This window comes from Apis florea, unplaced genomic scaffold (assembly GCF_048593485.1).
Source record: "Apis florea isolate Af1SG1 unplaced genomic scaffold, ASM4859348v1 contig_2897_pilon, whole genome shotgun sequence".
In the NCBI taxonomy this organism is placed as follows: domain Eukaryota; kingdom Metazoa; phylum Arthropoda; class Insecta; order Hymenoptera; family Apidae; genus Apis; species Apis florea.
In genome coordinates, this window is record NW_028256665.1 from 2,907,166 (window position 1) to 2,929,905 (window position 22,740).

The 22,740-nt window shown below is 25.9% G+C and overlaps 5 protein-coding genes across 12 annotated transcripts; 2 read left to right on the top strand and 3 right to left on the bottom strand.

Moving 5' to 3' along the window:
• Positions 1-1,106: 1,106 nt before the first annotated feature.
• Positions 1,107-3,806, bottom strand: LOC100868495 (uncharacterized). Its single transcript, XM_003695149.4, has 2 exons — positions 3,664-3,806; positions 1,107-1,945 (listed from the first exon to the last, which is right to left on the bottom strand). Exons 1-2 carry the CDS (start codon positions 3,673-3,675, stop codon positions 1,643-1,645), a joined length of 315 nt encoding a protein of 104 aa, XP_003695197.1. The 5' UTR covers positions 3,676-3,806; the 3' UTR covers positions 1,107-1,642.
• On the bottom strand, positions 3,750-16,939 carry papi (tudor and KH domain containing protein papi). Of its 3 annotated transcripts, none has more exons than XR_015291938.1 (10): positions 16,555-16,939; positions 16,071-16,479; positions 15,771-15,980; positions 15,531-15,694; positions 15,221-15,441; positions 7,596-7,767; positions 7,165-7,467; positions 6,626-6,870; positions 4,275-4,627; positions 3,750-3,883 (listed from the first exon to the last, which is right to left on the bottom strand). XR_015291938.1 is itself a non-coding variant. In XM_086907633.1 (10 exons), the coding sequence occupies exons 1-10, from the start codon at positions 16,648-16,650 to the stop codon at positions 3,852-3,854; spliced, it is 2,019 nt and encodes a 672-aa protein (XP_086763759.1). In that variant the 5' UTR covers positions 16,651-16,939; the 3' UTR covers positions 3,762-3,851. The 3 variants fall into 3 exon arrangements, 2 of the variants coding, with proteins under 2 accessions (XP_086763759.1, XP_003695188.2); XM_086907633.1 differs by having other exon boundaries at positions 3,762-3,883; positions 4,461-4,627; XM_003695140.4 differs by lacking the exons at positions 3,750-3,883; positions 4,275-4,627 and having other exon boundaries at positions 4,730-6,870.
• Positions 9,385-15,156, top strand: LOC100868251 (TD and POZ domain-containing protein 2). 6 transcript variants are annotated; one of them, XM_086907637.1, is made up of 6 exons: positions 9,385-9,853; positions 12,614-12,821; positions 13,166-13,492; positions 13,801-14,052; positions 14,575-14,722; positions 14,802-15,156. In XM_086907637.1, the coding sequence occupies exons 2-6, from the start codon at positions 12,768-12,770 to the stop codon at positions 15,068-15,070; spliced, it is 1,050 nt and encodes a 349-aa protein (XP_086763763.1). In that variant the 5' UTR covers positions 9,385-9,853; positions 12,614-12,767; the 3' UTR covers positions 15,071-15,156. The 6 variants fall into 6 exon arrangements, with proteins under 6 accessions (XP_086763763.1, XP_086763761.1, XP_086763765.1 ...); XM_086907635.1 differs by having other exon boundaries at positions 13,194-13,492; XM_086907639.1 differs by having other exon boundaries at positions 9,392-9,853; positions 13,066-13,492.
• A 2,027-nt stretch (positions 16,940-18,966) lies between the features above and the next one.
• On the top strand, positions 18,967-21,760 carry LOC100866044 (glyoxylate reductase/hydroxypyruvate reductase). The gene is made up of 6 exons (XM_003695204.4): positions 18,967-19,245; positions 19,502-19,629; positions 20,057-20,246; positions 20,411-20,574; positions 20,685-20,975; positions 21,185-21,760. The coding sequence occupies exons 1-6, from the start codon at positions 19,178-19,180 to the stop codon at positions 21,298-21,300; spliced, it is 957 nt and encodes a 318-aa protein (XP_003695252.1). The 5' UTR covers positions 18,967-19,177; the 3' UTR covers positions 21,301-21,760.
• Lamtor3 (Late endosomal/lysosomal adaptor, MAPK and MTOR activator 3) lies at positions 21,049-22,722 on the bottom strand. Its single transcript, XM_003695148.4, has 3 exons — positions 22,537-22,722; positions 22,099-22,326; positions 21,049-21,985 (listed from the first exon to the last, which is right to left on the bottom strand). The coding sequence occupies exons 1-3, from the start codon at positions 22,543-22,545 to the stop codon at positions 21,848-21,850; spliced, it is 375 nt and encodes a 124-aa protein (XP_003695196.1). The 5' UTR covers positions 22,546-22,722; the 3' UTR covers positions 21,049-21,847.
• Positions 22,723-22,740: the final 18 nt, after the last annotated feature.

A 22,740-nucleotide genomic window follows, 5' to 3' on the forward strand; every position in this document is an offset into this window, starting at 1 on the left:
TTATTATCGATTAACGCATCATACTTTTTATTACATCAAAGACGCCATATTGAAAAATAATTAATTATTCATTTTCTGCACAAAATTTTAGCACTTTTAAGCTTGTATCTTATAATTAGAACTTTGAACAAGTTTCTTTTATGAATTTTAACGTGAAATTTTTTCTAATTAATAATTTATTAACGATTGTTATAGAGAGTGTTTCAGTTATCAATCCTTCCGCTCTATAACCGAACAATAAATAATTAATTTATTCATTTAAACAATAGCAAAGTACTAAATAAAATTTATATATGAAATTAAGAGAGGAAGCAAGGTTTCGAATGCATATAATTATATCTATAAATAAATCCCATATTAATGAGAAATTAATGAAAAACTTATTATGTATCAATTACATTGGTTCGATATGATACATTAATCATTAATAAATTATTAATTAGAAAGAATTTCTTATTAAAATTAATATGAGAAACTTGCCTAAAGTTCTAGCTTCAAGACACGAGCTTAAAAGTGTAGAAATTTTATATAGAAAACGAATAATTAATAAATTTTCTATATAGCGTCAAAATGGTGGAAGATGCTCTCTATCTTTCTCGCACAATATTGCTTTCCTTCTCTATGACTTCACATACCTCCTTGCATATTCTGCTATGCTAGTAACAAATCGGAGCTTCGGTGATCCAAACGCGAGATGGCGTTGATCTTTTGTCTAACTTATGTAAATTGTATTTCATTACATATACACGTATTTTATATGTACTTTTATATATGGCGGCTTAAAGAGATAAAACAAAATTTAGAAAATTTTCTAATATTTTTTATATAGAAAATATAATATTTTTATATAGAAAATAATAGGAAAATATAACTCAAGAAGAGGTGGCAAAACAAACTTTTCTGATAATTCAAAAAATAAAAGTATTTTTATCAAATTTTATATACTTGTAAGATAATTATCATTTGCATACTTATTCTGCATATTTATATTTATGTCTATTAAGAATACGAATTTTTAATTTTTTTTAATTCAAAAGCATTACTTCTAGTTTGAATTATCTCTTAACAATTCTTTTAGAAATATTCGATAAAAAAAACACCAAATCTCGGTTAATCAAATCTTTTCATGGTTTATTCAAATAATTTTAATTTACTGAAAAATTATATCGACAATGTTACACAAAAATTACACAAAAATTAATTAGAATATTTACATCTCATATTAAATCAAGAAATCATTCCATAAATTCAATTTTTAAAATACATCAATCAAATAAATTAACATTTTCTATAAAAGTAAATTATACTTTTCCAAATTTTTTAACAAATAATTCAACAAAGAAACTTAAATTTCACTAACACAAAATATAATTCAAATTTCAAACTTACATATCTTGTATAAATCACACATAAATCTTAAAAACTATTTAACAAATAAATCTTCAACTCAATGATTAACTTAATCATTTATAAATAATTCTTATCAAAAAAATATTTCAATATCACTCAATTCAATCAAACAGATAAAATGTCATTTACAAATTGCAATTCCTTCGATCTCTTTCACAAAATCTAATTTTAGTTATTATCGTATAAGCAGGATGCATCGCGTGTGTGAAACTACTCTCGATTCTTTGGATCATTAGTGATGTGCCGGATAATCGGCGTACCAGCTGAAGGCTCCATTCGATCCCGTTTGTCCACCGAAATCCACATAATCCAGGATATGGGCGTTGGACCTCTCTTGCCGAGGATTCTTGAGCTCTTCCTGAGAAATATTAGGAACTGGTATGGGTATGTAAGCCTCGGTTTGACGGGCAATCCTCGGTGTAGGTGGTGCCACTGGACTCAGCTCGATCACATCGATCCCATCCATTGGAATGGCTATGTAACGACGTCCGGCCAAAGCACCGTAGACACCGCACAAGAGAAGAAATGTTACTGTCTATAATGGAAGAATTTTGAAAATGAGTTTTATTTTATTATACTATTTTTTTGAGATTCTTTGAATTTTACATGAAATAAAAAAAAAACGAGAACTCTGTATTTGTCATTTAAATAATAATTATTTCTAATTATATTATTATTATTCTAACTATAATATTCTAATATTATCATTTAGTAGTATTTTCATATATTTCCAAAAATATAATAATGGAAAATAATTTTATTTTGGAAAATAAAAATATGTGCAAATTTTAATTTAATTAAATGTAGCCATTTTAATTTAGAAGAAATAATTTAGAATTAATAAATTATAATAAATTATATTATAATATAAATAGTTAAATTTTAACTATTTCAATTTTCTATCAGAATTAAATTAAATGAAGAAAAGAGAATATCATTTTTTTTAATAATATTTATCACTATTAAATTCCATTTTCGTTCTCAATTTATAATTATTATTAATATTATTAGTTATTAATTATTGTTTGTTGGTGATCTCTAATTTTCATTAATCAAACAATGTGTTATTGATGTATTATTATGCATTTTATGTTAATTTTGTATATATTATGTATATATGAGAAAATCTTTTAAAAATTAAATTAATCTTCCTCGTATTAAATTTCTTTTGGAGATGTCCAACGTAGATATTTTTAAATCTTCGTTTTTGAAATGAAATCAAACGTTACAAAGAAATGATCCGTTGTTTCACATGTCTAATTAAAAGTTCCATCAATCTGAATATTAATGACGAGGCACAGATTGCATGATTTGTTTACACATTTTAGTTTCTTCTTGTTCTTCGAGTGACAATACAAACTTAGTTCCAAGGACTTCAACGCACGAACGCATAATTATTTAATATCAAACCTGAGGAATATATTAAGAAGTTCAAGGTAACAATAATTACAGAGACCCTCTCTTGGACAAATTTAATTAATATCCACTTTATTTATATCGCGATATTTATTCGAGTGAAAATGTACGAGAAAATTTAAATAATTAACGATTATATCAAATAAACTAATTTTTAATTATCATGAAATTGTGATATTATTAAAAACATGTGGTTAAAAAATTAAATGATCGAACAATTTATTTTGGATATAAATAGAAATTGGATAATAGAAGTTCTTAAATTTACTTACTTTGACTTATAAATTTTAATCATTGATCGAATATCGTTTTATTTCATAATCAATTAATTTATATTAACAAACCATCGAATAATTTCATTTGATGATTAGCAATTGAGCTAATGGAACCAATTAAAACATGTCCTATTGTTACAAAACTGCCAGCTGGTTATGTATTCTATTATGCGAAGCCAAAGAAATAAAAGAGAAGTTAATAATGATTTGTATTGAAGTGAGTATTTGACTCAAAAAAATAGATGATAGATAGAGTATAATCTATCAAAAAGTGAGAAATAACAGACAATGAGAGATATCATACCTTCTTATTCTCACATTTTAAAATCATTCAAAATAAAAAACTTCATAATATTAATATTATTATGTTATTAATTTTATTACACTTTATCAAAGAGTTAATAACAATTATTTTTTTAGATTCTTGTTTTAAATTATTAATTTTTTAATTTTATTACACATAAGGATCCAGATACTTATGATGGACTTGTAATATACTTACATAGCAGCTATTGTCTTCAACAGTTCAACTTAAAACACCATAAGAGAAATAAAAATTTACCAATTGATTCATTGTTGAGATTACTGGTCGCCGCGCTTCTGGTTTGAATATTCGTAGAACTGATGATAGAATGCCGAGTTAGCGACGTTTTATACAGTTTCACTTGGCCGCAGCTTTCTCGTTTTTCCCGATCACCGAGCACATCGGCTTCCAAGCGATGCCAATTACTCATGGCACTTCTTTACCCTCTATTTACTGTATTTCGAATCGATCTTCGTGGCTATGAAGAACGCGAAAATTGATGGGTAACTATTTTTCTTCTTTTTCTTTTTCATTTTTTCACTAGTTTAGGAAGTCGTCGATACGATACGTTTCATTGGAAATGAAATTCAGTAACTTTAATTATTTGATTACAATCGGAAATTGATATTATTCCTGTTATTTTTGGCATTTAAAGAATACTTTATTTTGTCGATAAATTTGATTGGTCATTATTTAAGAAAATAAATATTTAACACTATATTATTGTATATTCTTCAATATGAGAACAATTTAACACATATTTATCAAAAAAAAATGTTACAAGAGAGTTGTTTAAATATGTAGATCTCAATTTTGATTTTTCTCTAAATTAACCTACAAATTCAAATTAACCTTCTTTGTTAACTTACCCTTGTAAACTCACAAAATCAAACTTAAGATTCATATCTCATTTTAGTTTTCCCTTCTAAAATCTTATTCGGAAACATCTTAATCGCAAAATTGCTCGATCAAGTTTCTAATCTAACAACTATATTCCATAAAAATAGATACGGTTTCGCGTAGTCTTGTATCGGATGAGCAAGTTCTCTACTCACTGTTCCACTGCAGTAACTTCCGATATCGTTCTTTCCTTGTTCTTCTTCGTCTCCTCTTGTCAGCAGTGTTACCGTTGTTGCCGTATGCCGGGGGCTTTGTCCCCTCTTTTTTGTGGTTGTCAGCTCGACTTTTACCAGTGGACAAGGAGCTCCGAAAAATTGGCGATCTTGTATCACGATGCCGTAATCCGAGAAAGCAGCGGCGCGATGGATAAAGTGAAAGGAAACGACGATTTAGGGTTCCGTTAAGAAGGCATCGAACAGAAAAATATCTTATAGAACGATCATTTTATTCGTCACGAATATCTTTGCTTCCTCGTTTACTCGAGTTATTACAATATTCGATTAAGAGAATTCATGAATGTTAATTTCATGTTTAATATATCGGATGATACATATATAAAGATAAAGATACACGTGTGATCTTACATATGATTATAATCGAATAAAACGAGTAATCTTTGTAAAGCTTTCAGATTTGTATAATGGAAACAATTTGAAACAAATCAATAATTTTTATTTTTATTTTTATTTTTATTTTTTTATCTAAATAAATATCTAAGAGAAAAATAAAGAAGTCAACTACGAATATGCAACAGTGGATTTAATATAGGAATAGATTATTTTCTCTATTAAGTAATCCTGTCGCTTTGAATATATTTTTATTATATTAGTGGGAAATAAATGAGTGATATATATCAGTTTGTTATATTTTTATAGGAACACTTAAAACTTGTTTATATTTCCGTGTTAAAAATTATTACTTCATCTTTAACTGTTTTAAGTTCTCAAAAAAAAAAAAAATAATAATAATAATAAATAAAAAAATAGAATATGGCACTATTTTTTTTTGTAATTTTAAAATCATAGATTTTAGATTTAATTAAAGTAATGAAACTTTTCTGCAAAAATGTTGATAATTTAAAAAAAAAAAATTAAAAGTGAGAATATCAAAATTTAAAAAATAAATAAAATACTTGATAATTTGCCAATAAAATGAGATTGTTTTTTAATTAAAGTATAACTAAAAAATAATATTTATATATTTATTTATAACTTATTCATTTACTTCCCACCAATTTAATATGAGAACGAGCTTAATTAATTAATTAGTTATCTTATAAAAATAGAACGATCTACATAATTTTTTTTAATCTGTATACACCTTGTAATACTTGCAACTCTTATATGCTATATATTTATGCCTCAGTAATGGTAATTATGTACGAAGCAGTTTAAGGCACACAGTTTCTTAATCTTGAGCATACTTTAAGTAGCGTACGTGTTCTGAGAGAAATAATGCACGACCTCAAGAATAGCGCTACGTGACTACTTGGAAGAAGAGTAAGGAAGAGCTTTTTTCAGAGTTTATCGTGCTTCAAGTAACAACTGCTTTTAAAATATCTACTTTATGCCGCTTTTAAGCTCTTACAATTCTTCTTTTATTATGTACCATTTTTTTTAAAGCGTGTGAAAACAATTCTATGCTTAATTGATGATTTTGATTAATCAATGGCAGAGTCTATTAATGCAAAATACTAGAAAACAATATGTTTCGCGTAGCGAATAAAATAGATTTAAAATGCATCTATTAAAATAGTGAGAGAATCATTTGCAAATTAAATAACATAATAAATAATTATTTGTACTTTAAATGGCTTGAAAATAATTATTTTAATAAAAGAAGTAAATTGAATATGAATAAGTAAAAAAGCGCAGAATAGTTTAACAGAAAAGTAGAAATTAAATTATATTTTAAGCATTAAAAAAAAAAAAAAAATCAAAGCAATAAAATACTTCAGAATGAGATTCTCCAACTATTTCTTAAATTCTCTCTTCTGCCAGTTTTGATAAATATAAAAATTCCGTTACTTTATTACTCGATAACTTTCTTTTTCATAATTTTCTATGAAATTGCCAAAATATTAGAAGAATATCGCAAAATTACAGCATAATTTCAAAAAATAAGCGTACAAATAAGAAATCTAAATTATTGCATGACTTCTATACTATTTTTGTTTTTTTTTTTTGTTTTTTTTTTTCCATTTTTCTATCGAGAAAAGATTAAATTATTATATTCTAAATGACTACGAGGCCAAAAAAAGAATAGAAGCGTAACTCGATGGAAAAAGAAAAAAAAGATATGGCCGTTTCTTTGGATTTACCCTAGTTCCATCTCGCCTGAATCATCCGAAATATCGCTTTCGTAGCCAGCCGGCGCGACTGGCGAGTATTTGGCGACTTTCATCTGAGAATTGCAAGATCTTCCATACTGATTGCTATTTCCGTTCCGCAGATAATCACCACGCCCATCCTCGTGCTGCACTTTCTTCTCGTTCTCGATGAAACGTTTGATCTCGTCCTTCACCGGTGTCACCAGATCGATCTCCTCGATTTGTGTACTGGGTTTCTGAAAGAAATCGATACAGACATTGTTAACGGTCGCAATGTATTCATCGCTTTAATGGTTAACCGCAGGCGAACGCGTTCGAAAAGAAGAGAACAAAAATCGATGTCCGGTCACTTTCTATGATTGAACTTCCGGCGACATGGATTTTCTTATGATCATCGTTTCTTATCATTTTTGAACTTTTTGGATTTTATAGACTTGTTCATATTCTAATAACTCAATTTTTCTATATATGAAATTGAAGAAATATTAATTTTTGATAAATTTAGAATGAAAAAATTCCAATACACTCACCTGTGGTGTTACCAAATCGATTTCTTCAATTTGAGAAAGCTCATGTACATTGGAAGTTATCTTCAGATCTACGACCGAAGTATTTTGCAATTCGGAAGTCGAATCCAATTTATTCGGAGTATCTGTTAACATTTCAGGACTCAAAGCTCGTTTCGCCAGTGGGGAAGTAGACGCAGGAGTTGAAATAGCCGTGACTTCGTGGCTTCGGTTGGATAACGACAGCGTCGAGGAAGCTGCCGATGACAGATTCTCTTCTAACTCGGCGAAGCCTTCATTTATCAACTCTTGACCGACATTAACGGTCTAAACGGTGAATCGAAAGAAAATAACAATTAAGAATCAAAGGAGTTAAGAGATGTAGATATTTCAAATAGATATTTGATATTCGCATGATTTTTTTTTTTTTTTTTTTGGAAATCTTAATGAAATACCGTATCGCAAAAAAGATCCACGCAAGGAATCGGAGAACCTTCTCGTCGAGATCTTCCATAGCCGAAAGTCCGTTCTTTGTATCCTCTAACTTTAGCCGTCAACACTATCCATTCAGCGACACAAGTGAATTCTGCAAACAAGTTGCAAGCATCTACGCTCCATTCGTTGTCTCTGTATTTAAAAAAGAAGAAAATTTATATTAGAATAATGAAAGATAATGCAGGATCAATTATTAACTTTTATTCATTTTTACGAAATATTCAAATATTCAAATACAGCAAGATATTCTAAATTCTAAATTTCATAGATAATAGATTTCTAAGACCAAAACATTAGATGTATATTATAGTGTTTACGAAATGCAATTCATAAAAATAATTTACAGTTGATGGATTTGAAACAACAAAATATAATTCCAAGTTTTATTATATATTACATCAGTATCTATATAATATCTTGGAAAACATGAATTCTGACGTAAATATTTGCACGTTATTTGCAAGTTGTTTACATACTCTCTCTTTCTCTCTCGTTCGATTACACGCATAAAATTAGCATGAAAAAAATTATCAAATTTTGCTTTTTTGCAGACAATTCTCCTGATAAGAACAATATGAACATAATTTTTTTCTTGCAACATAATATAAATTGATGCATCCCTCGTTGTGATATAAAAAATATTAAAAATTTAAAAACGTAAAACATTAAAAAAACAAAATCGTATTTATGATTGTACAACTCCGATTTCCTTTTTGTTGCCAATTTCGAGATGTTTGTTATGTTCTATGTAACTTCGCAATTTGTGAATCTGCGATTGCCAATGTTTAGATAGAAAATTACGCAATAAAAACATTTCAAGGAAAATCTAACATTTTTAGAAAGTTACGAATATATACGTGTCTATAAATATTTGTGCTTTGTTTATAAAAATCCTTGACTCATATGGATTTTTAATTAAAATAACATTAAAAATCCTAAAACTGTAGATCTTAAAACTCAGATAAATTTAAAATCGTAAACACTTTTATACACAAATCTTGAATCAAGATTACGAATCATTCCTAGATTATCGTGAATCTCATCCAAGATCAAAATTTCGTTCGTAAAAATTGATAAACTTCTAACTCGATTTTTAAAACGTCAAGATTACTCGAATTTAATTAAATTTTATAATTGGGAACTTAGACTTCTAGACTTTTTCTAAAAAAAAGGAATCGATTGACAAATTTTTAAGAAATCATTTTCATTTCTAAGAAATTCATGATAAATTTTACAAAAGAAAATTACAAACTTCGAATCTCTATGATGGTCAAGGTGGTTAGAATTTAATTTAAATATCTAATCTAATTTAATAATTTGGAGTCTAGTAGATTTCAAAATTAATCTTGGACGTCAAATTTTTGAGATTTCTGATCTCTAAGATCATCATAATTTTTTTTTACAAAAGAAAAAAAAAAAAAAAAAAAAGAAAATTTCAAAATTAAAAAAATTATATTATCCTAGATTGACTGTATATCGTCGATCCATTTCATTCTCGCTTCAATTATCTACAACTTTTATGTAACAACCTATTCTTTGTGCAATTCCCATTAACCTTGTTTCATATACGATATTCAATCCGAATTCGTGAATTGATAAGGCTATTATCGCACGAAACAAAGAAGATGCGCGTGAAACATCCCCGTTTCGCGAAGTTCAAGCACTTTCGGGACGTCTTGTTCCATTTATAACACACACGTGCGAGAAGATGAAGTGGATGATGAACGTAGACCCTCTGTAATGGTCAGAGGGTCTCAGTCGTTTCACGATCTTCGTGGCGAACAATATCCTCGTATAAATAGAAAAGAAACGAAAGAGAGAGAGAGAAAGAGAGAGAGAAATCAAGACTACACTGCAGTGACTATTTAAAAATTTATTAATCTTATCAAATTATCAATTATTTATCAATAGATATCCGTAATATAGTTTCCAAATCTTATCAGACAATTAAAATTTTCCTAGTTGTCAACAGTAAAATCTGTGATTTGAGAATCTTATCAAGTTTTATTAATAACACTTGAAATATTCCTACTCGTTAAGAGTGGTTTGAAGTGGTTCGAGAATGAATTAATTCTTTTGCATTGATATCTTTATTGTATAAAATGGAAAAAAGATATACGAAATAAGATTGAGTGCAAAATGAAAAAGTGAATTTTCAAGAGGGATTCTTGCTCGATGCATTAATGAACGTTATAATAGGCGCGTGTGTTATATTTACGTAAGTACGCATTTATTTCGTTTATACGCGACCATGGATTTTTATCAAGCGCGAAACAAGTGTCAAGTAGTATAAGTATTTGAATGTCAAACGGAGAAATGCGCTATTCCCTCGATTCTCTTTCGGTTGTCAAGCGATGGACATTAAAGCTGATCTCATGAAACCAATATTGAATTATCCATTATTGAAAAACATTATCGGGAAAACACCGTCAGGTTGAAAATATATTTGCCGATTGACAATTTAATCTTTATCAAATATTTAAATCACTAGATTAGAAGAATATAATATTTCGTAGTATAATTTTATAACTTAAGGCAAGAAATTGTAAAAAATAATTGTCAAAGAGAAAAGAGGGAATTTTCGTTTGATAATTGAATTTAAAATTCTTGTACAGCTAATTGTAACGAATGTAAGGCAGGGAATTAAATCTTCTAAACGAGCCCCTTATTTGTAACTCAAATGATCTTCGAGGTCGTTTTTGCCTTCAATCAAGGATCGTTAACGCGATTACTCCATTTGTTAATTTTAATTTGTCAGGTGGTCTGTTATTGGCATAGAGAATTCTTTCGAACATGCTTAACCAACCAAATTAAATAATCAAATTAAATAATCTTTATCAAATTAAATAATTGAAAAAAATAAAATATTTTTAAAATAAATTATTTTACTATTTTAAATCAAATATATTTAATATTAAAAAACATAAAATATATCATCATTAATTTATCACAGAAGGTACATTATTATGATATAAATTTGAAAATTGAACTGAATTGAAAAAAAATTTAAAAATGAACAAAATAAAGAAAAATAATGATTCGCTTCGCTAATTAAAAAAATAGAAAAAAAAAAAAGAAGAATAAGAAGAAGAAGAAGACGATTTATAACAGCTTTTCTGCATCGAAGTGAATTGAAGCTGATGGATGATGGAACGTTGAGAACGGAAATAGAAAGCGTTTCGAAGTGGTCTGCGGCTTTCTGGCAACGAGGCACTCGTCGGATTTGCCCTCAAAAGCCGTCGTGTCGCGTGTAACCGAAGACCGTCGGCACCGCGATAATTCCAACTCGAAAACCATCGTGTGTGCATTACTTCGAGGTTGTGCTGGTGATTAGCTGTTTCTCGGCACGCGATACGAAGCCCGGTATTCGGCCAGATTGATTCGATTCGCGTTCGATTACTACCCCGCAGCAGCGGAATCTACCCCCATTCTGATCGTTCGAGGCATTGCGGGGATGCTTCGATTTTTCTCCATCTTAGTTTCGACGTTGATTTCGATTCGACATTGATATTAATTCGTTGCAAACTCGTTGCAAACATGAAAATTTTCTAATAATTAATTATATAATTTTAAAATTGTATAATCTTTTAGAAAATTTTTAATCTTTCTGGATGATCAAATTTCTATGATTATTTTACAATTATAATTCTACGATAATGTAAATTAATGTTATCTTTTGTAAATTTAATATTTTTTTAAATAACTTGATAGTCAATTCTGTTGGATAATAATAAGAATATGAATTTAGGAGAATAATAGGAGAGTAAATTCTAAGTAATTATTTCTAAGTATATTTCTAAGTAACTGTCATTATTCGATATTTAAAATAAGAAATTTACGATTTCTAATTTATAGCTCAATTCCATTGAATTTGTAAAATTCTTTTTTAAATGCAAACATTATAATTTGAATATAACAAATCGGTAAGACAGAAATAAATATAAAATATAAAATAATCCAACAGAATCGAGTTAATCGGTCTCCTTGCTCGCTTCCAATTAAAATTGCGGTAACACTTGTATAGAAAAAATCCTATCCTATGCAGAGACGAAGTTCTATAATTGATATTCAATCGATTGCAGTCGCGATTGAAATTGCATTGAAATTGACTCGAATCTTCCATTTGCGCAATTGCTGTTCCGATTAACTACAATTAAATTTCGATTTCATTTTCAATCCCTTTAATCCCGGTCTGAAACAAAAGCATAAACGTATAACGGACAAGAAAATCTCGTTCAATTAAAGATGAATTAAAATGGAAAATTGGCGATCTGTCAAATATACAAACGTGTGTGTCCAACGTTGAACTTATAATTTATACAAGGAAAAGATCGATGAGATATAACGGGATCAACAATCGACAAACCGCACTTTCACATGAAGAATCGTGCCGTAATTATAGAAGGAATTGTTTTTACTCGCAGACAAACTGATGAATGCGAGAGAATTGAAAGTGAATAACAGATGAAGAAAAAAAGAAGAAATATTGAGAATAAAGAAGAAAAAAGTTGGCATATGCGCGATGAATGCAAAGATGTAAGAGATAATATAGAGAGGAATAACGAAAACTAAAAGAATATTATATTATAAAGATGAATAAGAATGAAAGAAAAGTACATACTTAAAGGAAATAAGAAATGAAAGTAATTCTTATTTTGAAGTATAATAAATTAAATGTAGATTTGCATCTCGATTTTCTATTGCTAAACAGAATATTTTCTTGCTAATTTTTTGTTTAATATATTATATATGATAAAAATAGATTAACTGAACTCCTACCGATTGAATTCACTTATTTAAATGTATCAATAATTCTAGTTATTTGAATGAAAAATTATAGTAAATAAAAAGAATCAATAAATTTCTACTGTATAAATGATCCATAAATGATCCATTCATAAATTGATTTTCCTTTGACAAATTCAAATAAATGGACTTTTACGGTACATAATAATTCATCATCATCCGATTATCGTAGGCCTTTTCGTTTATGTGAAGCCACGATAAAATGGAGCTATTGGTACCAACAGTCTCGGACGTCGTGTTTAAATACACATGGCCTATTCCAAATTACAAAAAAACTATTTCGAAGAAAAGCTTTATAGATAGCCCATCCTTCAACGTCAATATAAATGGTATTCATAGCACATGGAATTTATCCATCAGATTCTGGAAGAATCCTGATGGTAAGAAAAACAATATAACAACTATAAATTTGTATTTTCTATTATCATTTTTTTCTCAAATTATATATTTATATTTTAAATATGAATGAATTAAATTAAACTTTGAATAATTAAACTTGAGAAACAAGATTTAATCATGAAAAATATAAAATTTTATTTTATTTTTAACTTCATTAATTTTTTTATATTTGAGATTCTAGAAAAAGAAATGTAAGTTACTTATAATTTTATTATACCATTTCAGAATTCAATGCATTTTTCATTCTGTTTCTCTTCTTTTTCTTGTTCTTTTTTTTTCCTTTTTTTTTCACTCGAAACAATCATCGATATCGACTTTATTAAAGGAAAGAATGGTCCACTGTTTGGTAACAGGCAAAAGAATGATAAACCCGGTGGTATTGTGCCTGAACATGTTGAACTGCACAGTAGATGAAGCGGAACAAGCGAAGATACGATTTCAATTTGCAGTTTTCAATGCTGACGTTAAACATTGGGAATACTGTCACGTTAGCAGGACAATACTCGAACTGAAATCATACACGGACATCATTTCCTTGGGTTATAGAGACTTGTCCATCGTTCACAGACATTTAAAGAAGAATGGTGAGGTGGTATTAATGGTTAAAATACAAATAATCCAATACGAAAGCGAAAAACATAACTTGTCACAGGCAAGTATTTTCAATACATAGTATACATATAATAATCAATTTAAACAGAGTTAATTGAAATTCTCTATTTATATTCATCAATTTTTCTTTTCCCCAAAAGAAGAATATCTATAAAAATAGAGAAAACAAAAAAGAAAAAGAACATTAAATGAAATTAAGAAAGAAGTAAATTCTTTGAATAAAATATTTGAAAATAAATGCAAGAATTTTTATGATTATTGATATGTAAATTTGAAAAATATATATACATAATATATATATATATATATATATATATATATATATATATATACATAAAAATTTTTCAGGATATGGCCAGACTGTTAAAACATTCATATGGTGCAGACACTAAGTTAATTTGTGGAGGTTTAAACAATACAGAAATTCCAGTTCATAGCACTGTATTGACTGCTCGTAGCAACGTTCTTGCTGAAATGATTTTGCCTTTAAAAGAATTTAATGAGAGGAAAGATATGAAGACAGATATTATAAAAGATAAAATGGATACGAGGGTGTTACAAGAAGATAACATAATCGATAAAGAAAACGGACGTTCCAATGTACGTGTCAGAAGTTATTCTGTGCCTGTGTTGCAGAATGTTCGAGTTAATTTATTTTAAACTTTGTAAACGATAACAAATCTATATTATTTTAAAAATATCTCTTAAAAAACTAAAATTAGTATAGATATTTACTTCATTCCATAGATTTGATCTTCAAAGTTAAATTTCTTTTACTATATGCTTGTTTAACATTATTATAATTTTAGAGTTTCATAGTGTATTTGTTGTAGATAATAAATTATAATTTTTTTCTCATTTAATAACTAATATTTATAATCTATTCAAATTTTTTTATAAAATTAAGACTTAAAAATTATTTAAAATTGATTTAAAATTTTATTACGTTACTTGTGTAACTAACATAATTTTGCAACTAATTTTTTGTGATACAATTGTTTCAAAAAAAAAAGAATTTCTACTCGAGTTTGTTTTTTTACGGGTATGTACTCAACATTATTCATTATTTTATTTACTCGACACTTAAATTTTACGATCATATTTTATATCAAAATATTTTAGAAACGTTATATATTTTCCCTGGAATTGTTGGATCTTAGTAAAGAAGTAGCTGAAGAATTTTTGCGATACATATACAGCGATCAAGTTGATAATTTGGATAATTTTGCTCTACAACTTTTATCTTTGGCTGAACGTTTTTCTTTGCAAGGTATTGTGTATTATAATGTTAAAGAATTTATTCTTTGGAAATCTAGCATTAATAAAATTATTCGTAAATATTTGTTTAGGATTAAAAGAACTTTGTGAAAGAAATCTTATGGAAACAATAACTCCAGAAAATATAGCAAGCAGACTTTTAATTGCAGATGAATTTGGATGCGATGCGCTTAAAAAAGCAAGTTTAGCATATTGCGAGGAAAATTTGACGGTACTCAACAAAAGTTTAGCATGGAAAATAATGGAACAAACAAATCCAGAATTGTTTAATGAAGTTTGTGAAGCTGGTATTGGCAGTTCAAGATCAAGTAACATGGATGATAGTGAATTAAGCAATTGACATCTTTTCTTTATATATATAAACAAAATTAATTATAAATTTTTGATTTCAATGAATCAACATTAATAAAAATTATTTTTATAATATTTTTTTGTAAAATTTCTTCATGTTTGCATTCAATTAAATTCATTTCATTGAAAACTAACTTACCTTGGTTTAATATTAGCCAATGAACACTCGATCGCCTGCAATCTTAAGCTGAGAAAATCGGTTCGAAGTTCCAATATGTAATCAAGCTGAACCATTTCACGATCTCCATAATCCACGAAATAAACTTCACATTGACCATCTTCAGGTGCAGAAATAACTTCAGCTCTATACCATTGTTCATTAAAACTGAATTTTGCTGCTACTATTTGACCGAGCGTTATCTAAAATGATGTATTAAGGCGATTAATAAATGACATTTGTTAAATACTATTTCTTATAAGTAGATATTAAAATATTCAATCATGTTTACATTTTTTAATTTATGCATTTCATGATTTTTTTCATCGTTATAATAAACAGTCATATCAGATACTAATTTATCTAGGGCAGTAGTTCCAGGACCTACAACTTGTACCCAAAATTGACTAGGAGTTTCCATTGCAGATATATATACTTCCATTCCACCGTCAGAAACTAGGAATAAAAATAAAAAAAATATATGAAATATCCAACAATATTATAAGAAGAACATAATTTATATTTTATATACCTGGTAATAATTCAGTAGTTTGAACCTGTTCGGATTGTATATTATTTTTAGTATTACGTGGAGATAATTTTCCTCTAGGCAATCTTGAAGCAGAAGAAGCCTCTAATTTTGTACGCGCTTCTTTTTCTTCTCGAACTTTATCTTCAATTTGTAACAAAGCTGTAGCAATTTGTTCCGCTGTTCCTTTTATAATAATTCTTCTTTCAGCATCTGCAAGTTACTAGCAGTTATTAAAATTTAAAAGAGATAAAATCAAAAATTTAAAGCATAATAATATGGATTTATAAAAACCGAACATACTTGGATCATAGGGAATAAAACTGCTTTCAATAATGACTTTTGCACTAGATGTTGCTTGAATTTGATGTATAACTTCACCACCTCTTCCTATTATTCTTCCACATGCTCTTTGAGGTACATACATTTCATATGTTTCAATTAGAGGCTGATTTTGAATTACAGACTTTATCATTTCTTCAGCTAAATGTACACCTTCATAACTTCCTTTTATGATGCAAATACGATCAGGACAATCAATGTTATCTTCTTTAAAATGTATCTGTGTTCCCGTTTTATTTTGTATATCTTTTATCATTGAACCACCTCTTCCAATAACAGCAGGAACGAATTGTCTAGGTACTTTACATTCTGTAGTAAATCGTTTTGAAATTTCAACATGATTTTTTCTAGATTTAATATCTTCTTCATCCTATATAATCAAATAAATAATTAAAACAAAATATTAATTAAGTGATTATAATTTTTTATATTTTTACAACCTTACCTTTTTGTATAATACATATAATATAGCAATGCTCACACTTGTTAAGGATATACCGAGTAAAATTGGTAACGAAAACTGTCGTGTCATCCACCTCATTTTATATTTTAATGTTTAAACTCGTTAATTATTTTTTATTTGCTATTTCTGTATAAATAAATTTGGATTTAAATATAAAGCATGCTTTTTATTGTTATGAATTCGATATTTCATAACCTCTGAAGTTTCTTATGAAAATATCCATGGCGCGAATTATGAAACGTTGACACTTTAATAAATATAGTTTTAAAACAATTTCAAATAAGTTTTCATCAGTCTATTCCATCCGCTTTAAAAGATTGATGAGCTATTGAGCTCAGATCAAAAATATTTTTAAAATCGTATTATTACCAACAGTAAAATTAAAATATGATTGATAAATTGAAGAAACGTATTTAAAAAATATTTATAATTTATTTGTATAAAATTCTTATGTCGTACTTTATAGTTATATATTCTACTTATCATAGATAAAAGATATAGAATATATTTTTAAAATTAACTATAATTATAAATTATATTAATTTTATTTGTTATATTGGTACCAATATAAAAAAGATCATGACGTCGTTCCCAAGATTAGATTATGACAGATGATTTAAATGTAAACTATTTTTTACAATAGCTATGAGTTTAATTAACATAAATATCGATAAGTTTTCAATAATAGTGTAAAATATCAAGATAAATTTATATTATTAGCAATAAAATATAAATATAGTAAATAAAAAAAATTTTTTTGAATAAAAGCCATAATTTTTAAAGAATTCTATACTCAATCACATTAATATTAAGGAAATAAGTGGTTTACAAAAAATTAATAATCAAATAGAATAATACATAACAGGATATCGCGGTTAATGTCTAAAAATATTTTTTCTTATTATATTTCCCGTTATTTAAAAACGTATTAAAAAAGTATTAAATACTTAATATTAGAAATAAATAAATTTTTTGAAATATAACTTTTTGCATAGTTATAATAAATATAACATATTTTACACAATTATGTAAAAAAATTAATTATTTTATTAATTTATTTTATTGTGAATATATTATTTATATAATTTTACAATTTTTTTCACATGTACATGAAATTCTTATGTATCTCCGATCCATATTTATTTTTTTTTAATAAATATATTATTTTGTCAATTAAAATAAGAAATAAATAATGAAATATTATTATTAATGTAAAAAATAATATTATTTATTTTTAATATTTTTGAAGTATGAAAATTATAAGGTATATATTAGATACTATATATAATTCTATGAATTTTTATTATTAAAAAAAATTCTCGTTTAACAATTAAAAATTATCTATAGAGAAATATACTTACATAATTTTTAGTTAAATATAATTCTATATATCTATATATCAAATACTTATATATAAGCTATATATAAGATAACATGTATGCTCCTTCATATCTTCCTGATACTTCACGCTTTAGAATCACTAAAGGAGTTGAAATTTAGTTATTAATAATGTAATACATAATTTATAAGTTGTAGATTACTAAGAATATTATTATTTATAATATATTAGTATTTTTTATGAAATAATTATTTCAACTGGACATTTGAATTTTATTTTTATTTTTTAACATATTACAAATAAAAATCACTATTTAAATACCAAATATATGATTAAATAACTAGATTTATTGATTATTTTTAGTTATTTATACATATTTATATATGTTTCATTAGAATTTATTATTGAAAATATTTATTAAATTTCACATATTTTATAAAAAAGATTATTATTTATAATAATTAAAAATATTATTATAATGTTAAAGAAAAATCTTTATATATAAAACAATAATATATATTTTATATACTTACATATATACTTACATATATTATATCTTTTATGCTCAAAGTGTTCATTAAATTGTATGATTTGAAAAAATGTAAATACTAATATTTGAATATACAACTGTTACATCTTTTATTACCATTTCATTGACATATATAATCGCTAGAGAACAAAACGGCTTTCATAATTGATAAACACGTACTAACTTGTCTATCATTTGCAGAAAACGGCGTCTTTAATGAATAGGAAAGTATATGATGAAGTAGGTTTTCACTAAATCGCGCCATATTTTAATTTGTATTTATATTTTTCATATATATTAATATTATAAAAACATGATAATACATATCGTCGAATAAAAGTACAATAATAAAAGACAAAGTAGACTTCACAAAAAGTTATATTAAAATTTTTTAAGATTTATATAATATTTATTTTATGTTAAATAAATTATTTCGAAATATGTTTATCATATAACCCTATATTTAATTCTATTTAACGCACAAATACATATACAACATAACATTTTTCTTATTATTTTATATAAGATATATAATTTATATCAGTAAATAATAAAAAATATTGGCAACAAGCTTATTATAAAAAACAAAACATTTTCTATCAGCTTTTTATCTTTCGATTAGATTGTATGCGCAAGCGCATACAATCAAATTATAGTGTTATATAAGGCAAGAAATGTTGTTATTTTATTAGTTTACAAAGTATTTGCCACTGAAGGTATTATTTTGCAAACGAACAATGAAACCACGTGTCTTAGTTACTACTAATGCTGTACCATCAGCTGCTATAAATCTTTTGCGTACAAAGTGAGTATATATATATATATTTTAAATAATTATTAATATTCAACAATTATGATAATTTAATGATAAGTTCTTAACTTGAAAAAATGATTGAAACAAATAATTAAAAGTTTAATAATATTTATTACTTTAATATCATAATTATTCAATATTTTAAAGCAACTTTTTATTTTAAATATTTAATTTTATATAATTCTTATTAATTACGAAGTTTTACTATTATTTATTAAATAATGCATTAATTTTCTTGTCTATTTAGATGTGATGTCACAATTATTCAAAAACTTGTAAGTGATCGTGAAGAAGTATTGCAAGCACTTCCAGATCATGATGCACTTTTTCTTAGTGGTCATATCAATGTGAATAGTGATTTTCTTGATAAAGCAGGTAAATATCGAAATATAATAATTTTTTAAATGATATAACGAATTATATTTCTTTTACAGAATTTTGAATTTTAAAATAAATTATCGATAACAACGTTAAATCAAATCAAATTTTAAAATTTAATTGTTTAAAAAAATATTTGTAATAACAATTAATTAAATTTCGCATTTCAGAATATAAATTAGATATAGAATATAAATTATTTAGTTTTTTAGTCATTATATAATATGTTATACAATATTTTATATAATAATGTACTTTCAATTTAAATGAATAATTTTATATATCAAAAATTTTTTAAAATAACATTTAAGCCATATAAATTTATTTACAAATTTTCAATAATATAAATATTTATTCTTTTATAAAGAAAAAAATATAAAGAAATATTGAAAAATTAATATATAATCATATAAATAAAAATTAGGATCGTCCCTAAAGGTTGTCTCAACGATGTCAGCGGGCTATGATCATTTAGATATTCCCGAAATTAAAAGAAGAGGTATTAAAGTTGGACATACTCCTATAATTTTATCAGCTGCAGTTGCGGAAATGGCAGTACTTTTATTATTAAATGCAGCAAGACGAATTCATGAAGGACGTCTAAAACTTGAACAGTAATTAAAGACAAATTTAATTTTTTTTCGAAAATTTAATTTGTTAAAACAAATATCTATAAAAAAAGTTATTATTTAAGTTTTTTTATAGATATTTGTTTTTAAATATAGAAAATATTAAAATTTATATATATTTTTTTTTATTTAAATTTTTAAAAATTTAGTGGTAAAGTAGAAACACATGCACAATGGTTACTTGGTCAAGACTTAAGAGGATCAACAGTTGGCATTGTTGGTTTGGGCAATATTGGTCAAGCTATTGTTAAACGATTGAAAGGATTCGATATAGGTCATTTTATTTATACTGGTCATTCTCGTAAAAAAGCAGGTATTTATGAATATAAGAATAAAATATATATAATAAAATATATCTTTAAATATGTAATATCTTAATAATATCTTAAATATACGTTTATTTCAATTTTATTATATTATTAGGAGATGAGCTCGGAGCTGATTTCGTATCTCTCGATGAACTTCTTGCACAAAGTGATTTCGTAATTGTTGCCACTCCATTAAATAACGAAACTAGGGGATTGTTTGACGATAATACTTTTAATAAAATGAAAAAAAATGCAGTGTTTGTTAACATTGCTCGTGGACAAATTGTAAAGACAGATGCCTTGATTAAAGCATTGCGTAATAAAACAATTTTTGCGGCAGGCCTTGATGTTACGGATCCGGAACCATTGCCACCGGATCATGAACTTCTTCAACTTCCTAATGCTGGTAAGTACTGTTAATTACAATAAAATAAAATTAAATTATTTAATATTATAAATTCCAGGTAGAAATAATTTAATTTTTTTTACTTTTTTTTATATCTTTATTAGATTTTCTTTATATTCCATTTTATATTTTTATAATGTGAACATATTAGTTGATAGAAATATGTAGCAAAATTGTATATACATTAACAAATATAAAATATACTGCAGTTATTGTACCTCATATGGGCAGTGCTACTGTGAAGACAAGAATTGATATGTCTCTTACTGCAGCACAAAACATTCTCAATGGATTAGAGGATAAGCCATTGGTATATGAATTATAACTAATATGTTCTTTTAAACATATGTTAAGTATAAATTTTTATTTCACAATTTATAAGACATTATATTATTAATTATACAATACAATAATATATTTTTAAAATATTTCAGAATATTAACTGATACATATAAATTTAACATGTACTTTAATATTAGTTTTTTTTTTACATAAATTTATACTATTTATATATATAAAATTTCTATGTCACTTTAAATACATTTTGAAAACATTGAAATCCTTTTGATATTTTCTAATAATTTTTTACTCGTTATAAAAATGTTTAATATCTAGCATTATTTCTTATATTATCTTATAAAAAATGTGGATACTTTTTTTTTAAAGATGTTTAAAATGTCATGTAAAAATGTTAATGAAGAGAAATACAGAGAAATTGTAAAAAAATGTAATTTAAATTTTTTGTAAATTAAAAAGAAATATACAATAATATTTCCATCCCGTTATTTATAGCATCTATTGATTACAAGTGTTTACCAAATGTAATTGCAAACTTTTGGTATTTATCACCCGTAATGCACAACAGGTAACCATCAGGCTTCCACTACTGCATTTTTTAAATTGCTTAGAATTGGATCAATTTTACTTTCCAAAGATAATATATGGCCTGTATTACAATTATGACTAGCAATAAAACTAATTACTAATGGTAATTTGTTCATTTGAACTACCTATAAAAATAAAATAGCAATTAAATTTACATTAATATTTATATAAACTCATTTTTTTTATTAAAAAGCATTAAAATTTAAATAATATTTTATAACATATTTTCTTTTATTACCTGATAGCTACTATACATGCATATAATTGTTTTATTTTTTCCTAATCCTAATTTACTTCCTTGATCTGTTGCCATACCAAATGTAGATAAAAAACTTGCTCTCATAGCTAATTCTGGTGTTGTTTCATCAGCTACAGACACAACAGGTACTCCATCCCTATCTGTTATTAATATACTATGAAGTCCTTCCACACTACTTAAAAGTCCATACAGAAATTTTCTTAATTCCTAAGATAAAAAATATTAAAAATAATTAACATATATTTTTTATATTATGATATCATAATATAAATTTAAATATCTTAATATTTCTTTCCAATAAAATATATATTCTTTTTTACAAATATTTTTATTTTAGAATTGACTTGATCTATTATAACCTTAAAATGAAAATCTTAAAATTTTTTTTAGAATAATATAACATGATTAAAAACTTACTGCTGTCATTTTCAATATTTACAGTGATAAATGTTATTTAAGTAGATTATAAATCTATATTAAAGTTTAATAGATTTTAAATATAAAGAATATTAACTATCAAATACTATTTTTGACAGATTGTCATATGATAAACGTAGAATGCGCGCGCATCATTTAAATCATAATAAATAAAAGTTTTAGTTTAGAAAGTTGTAATTTAAT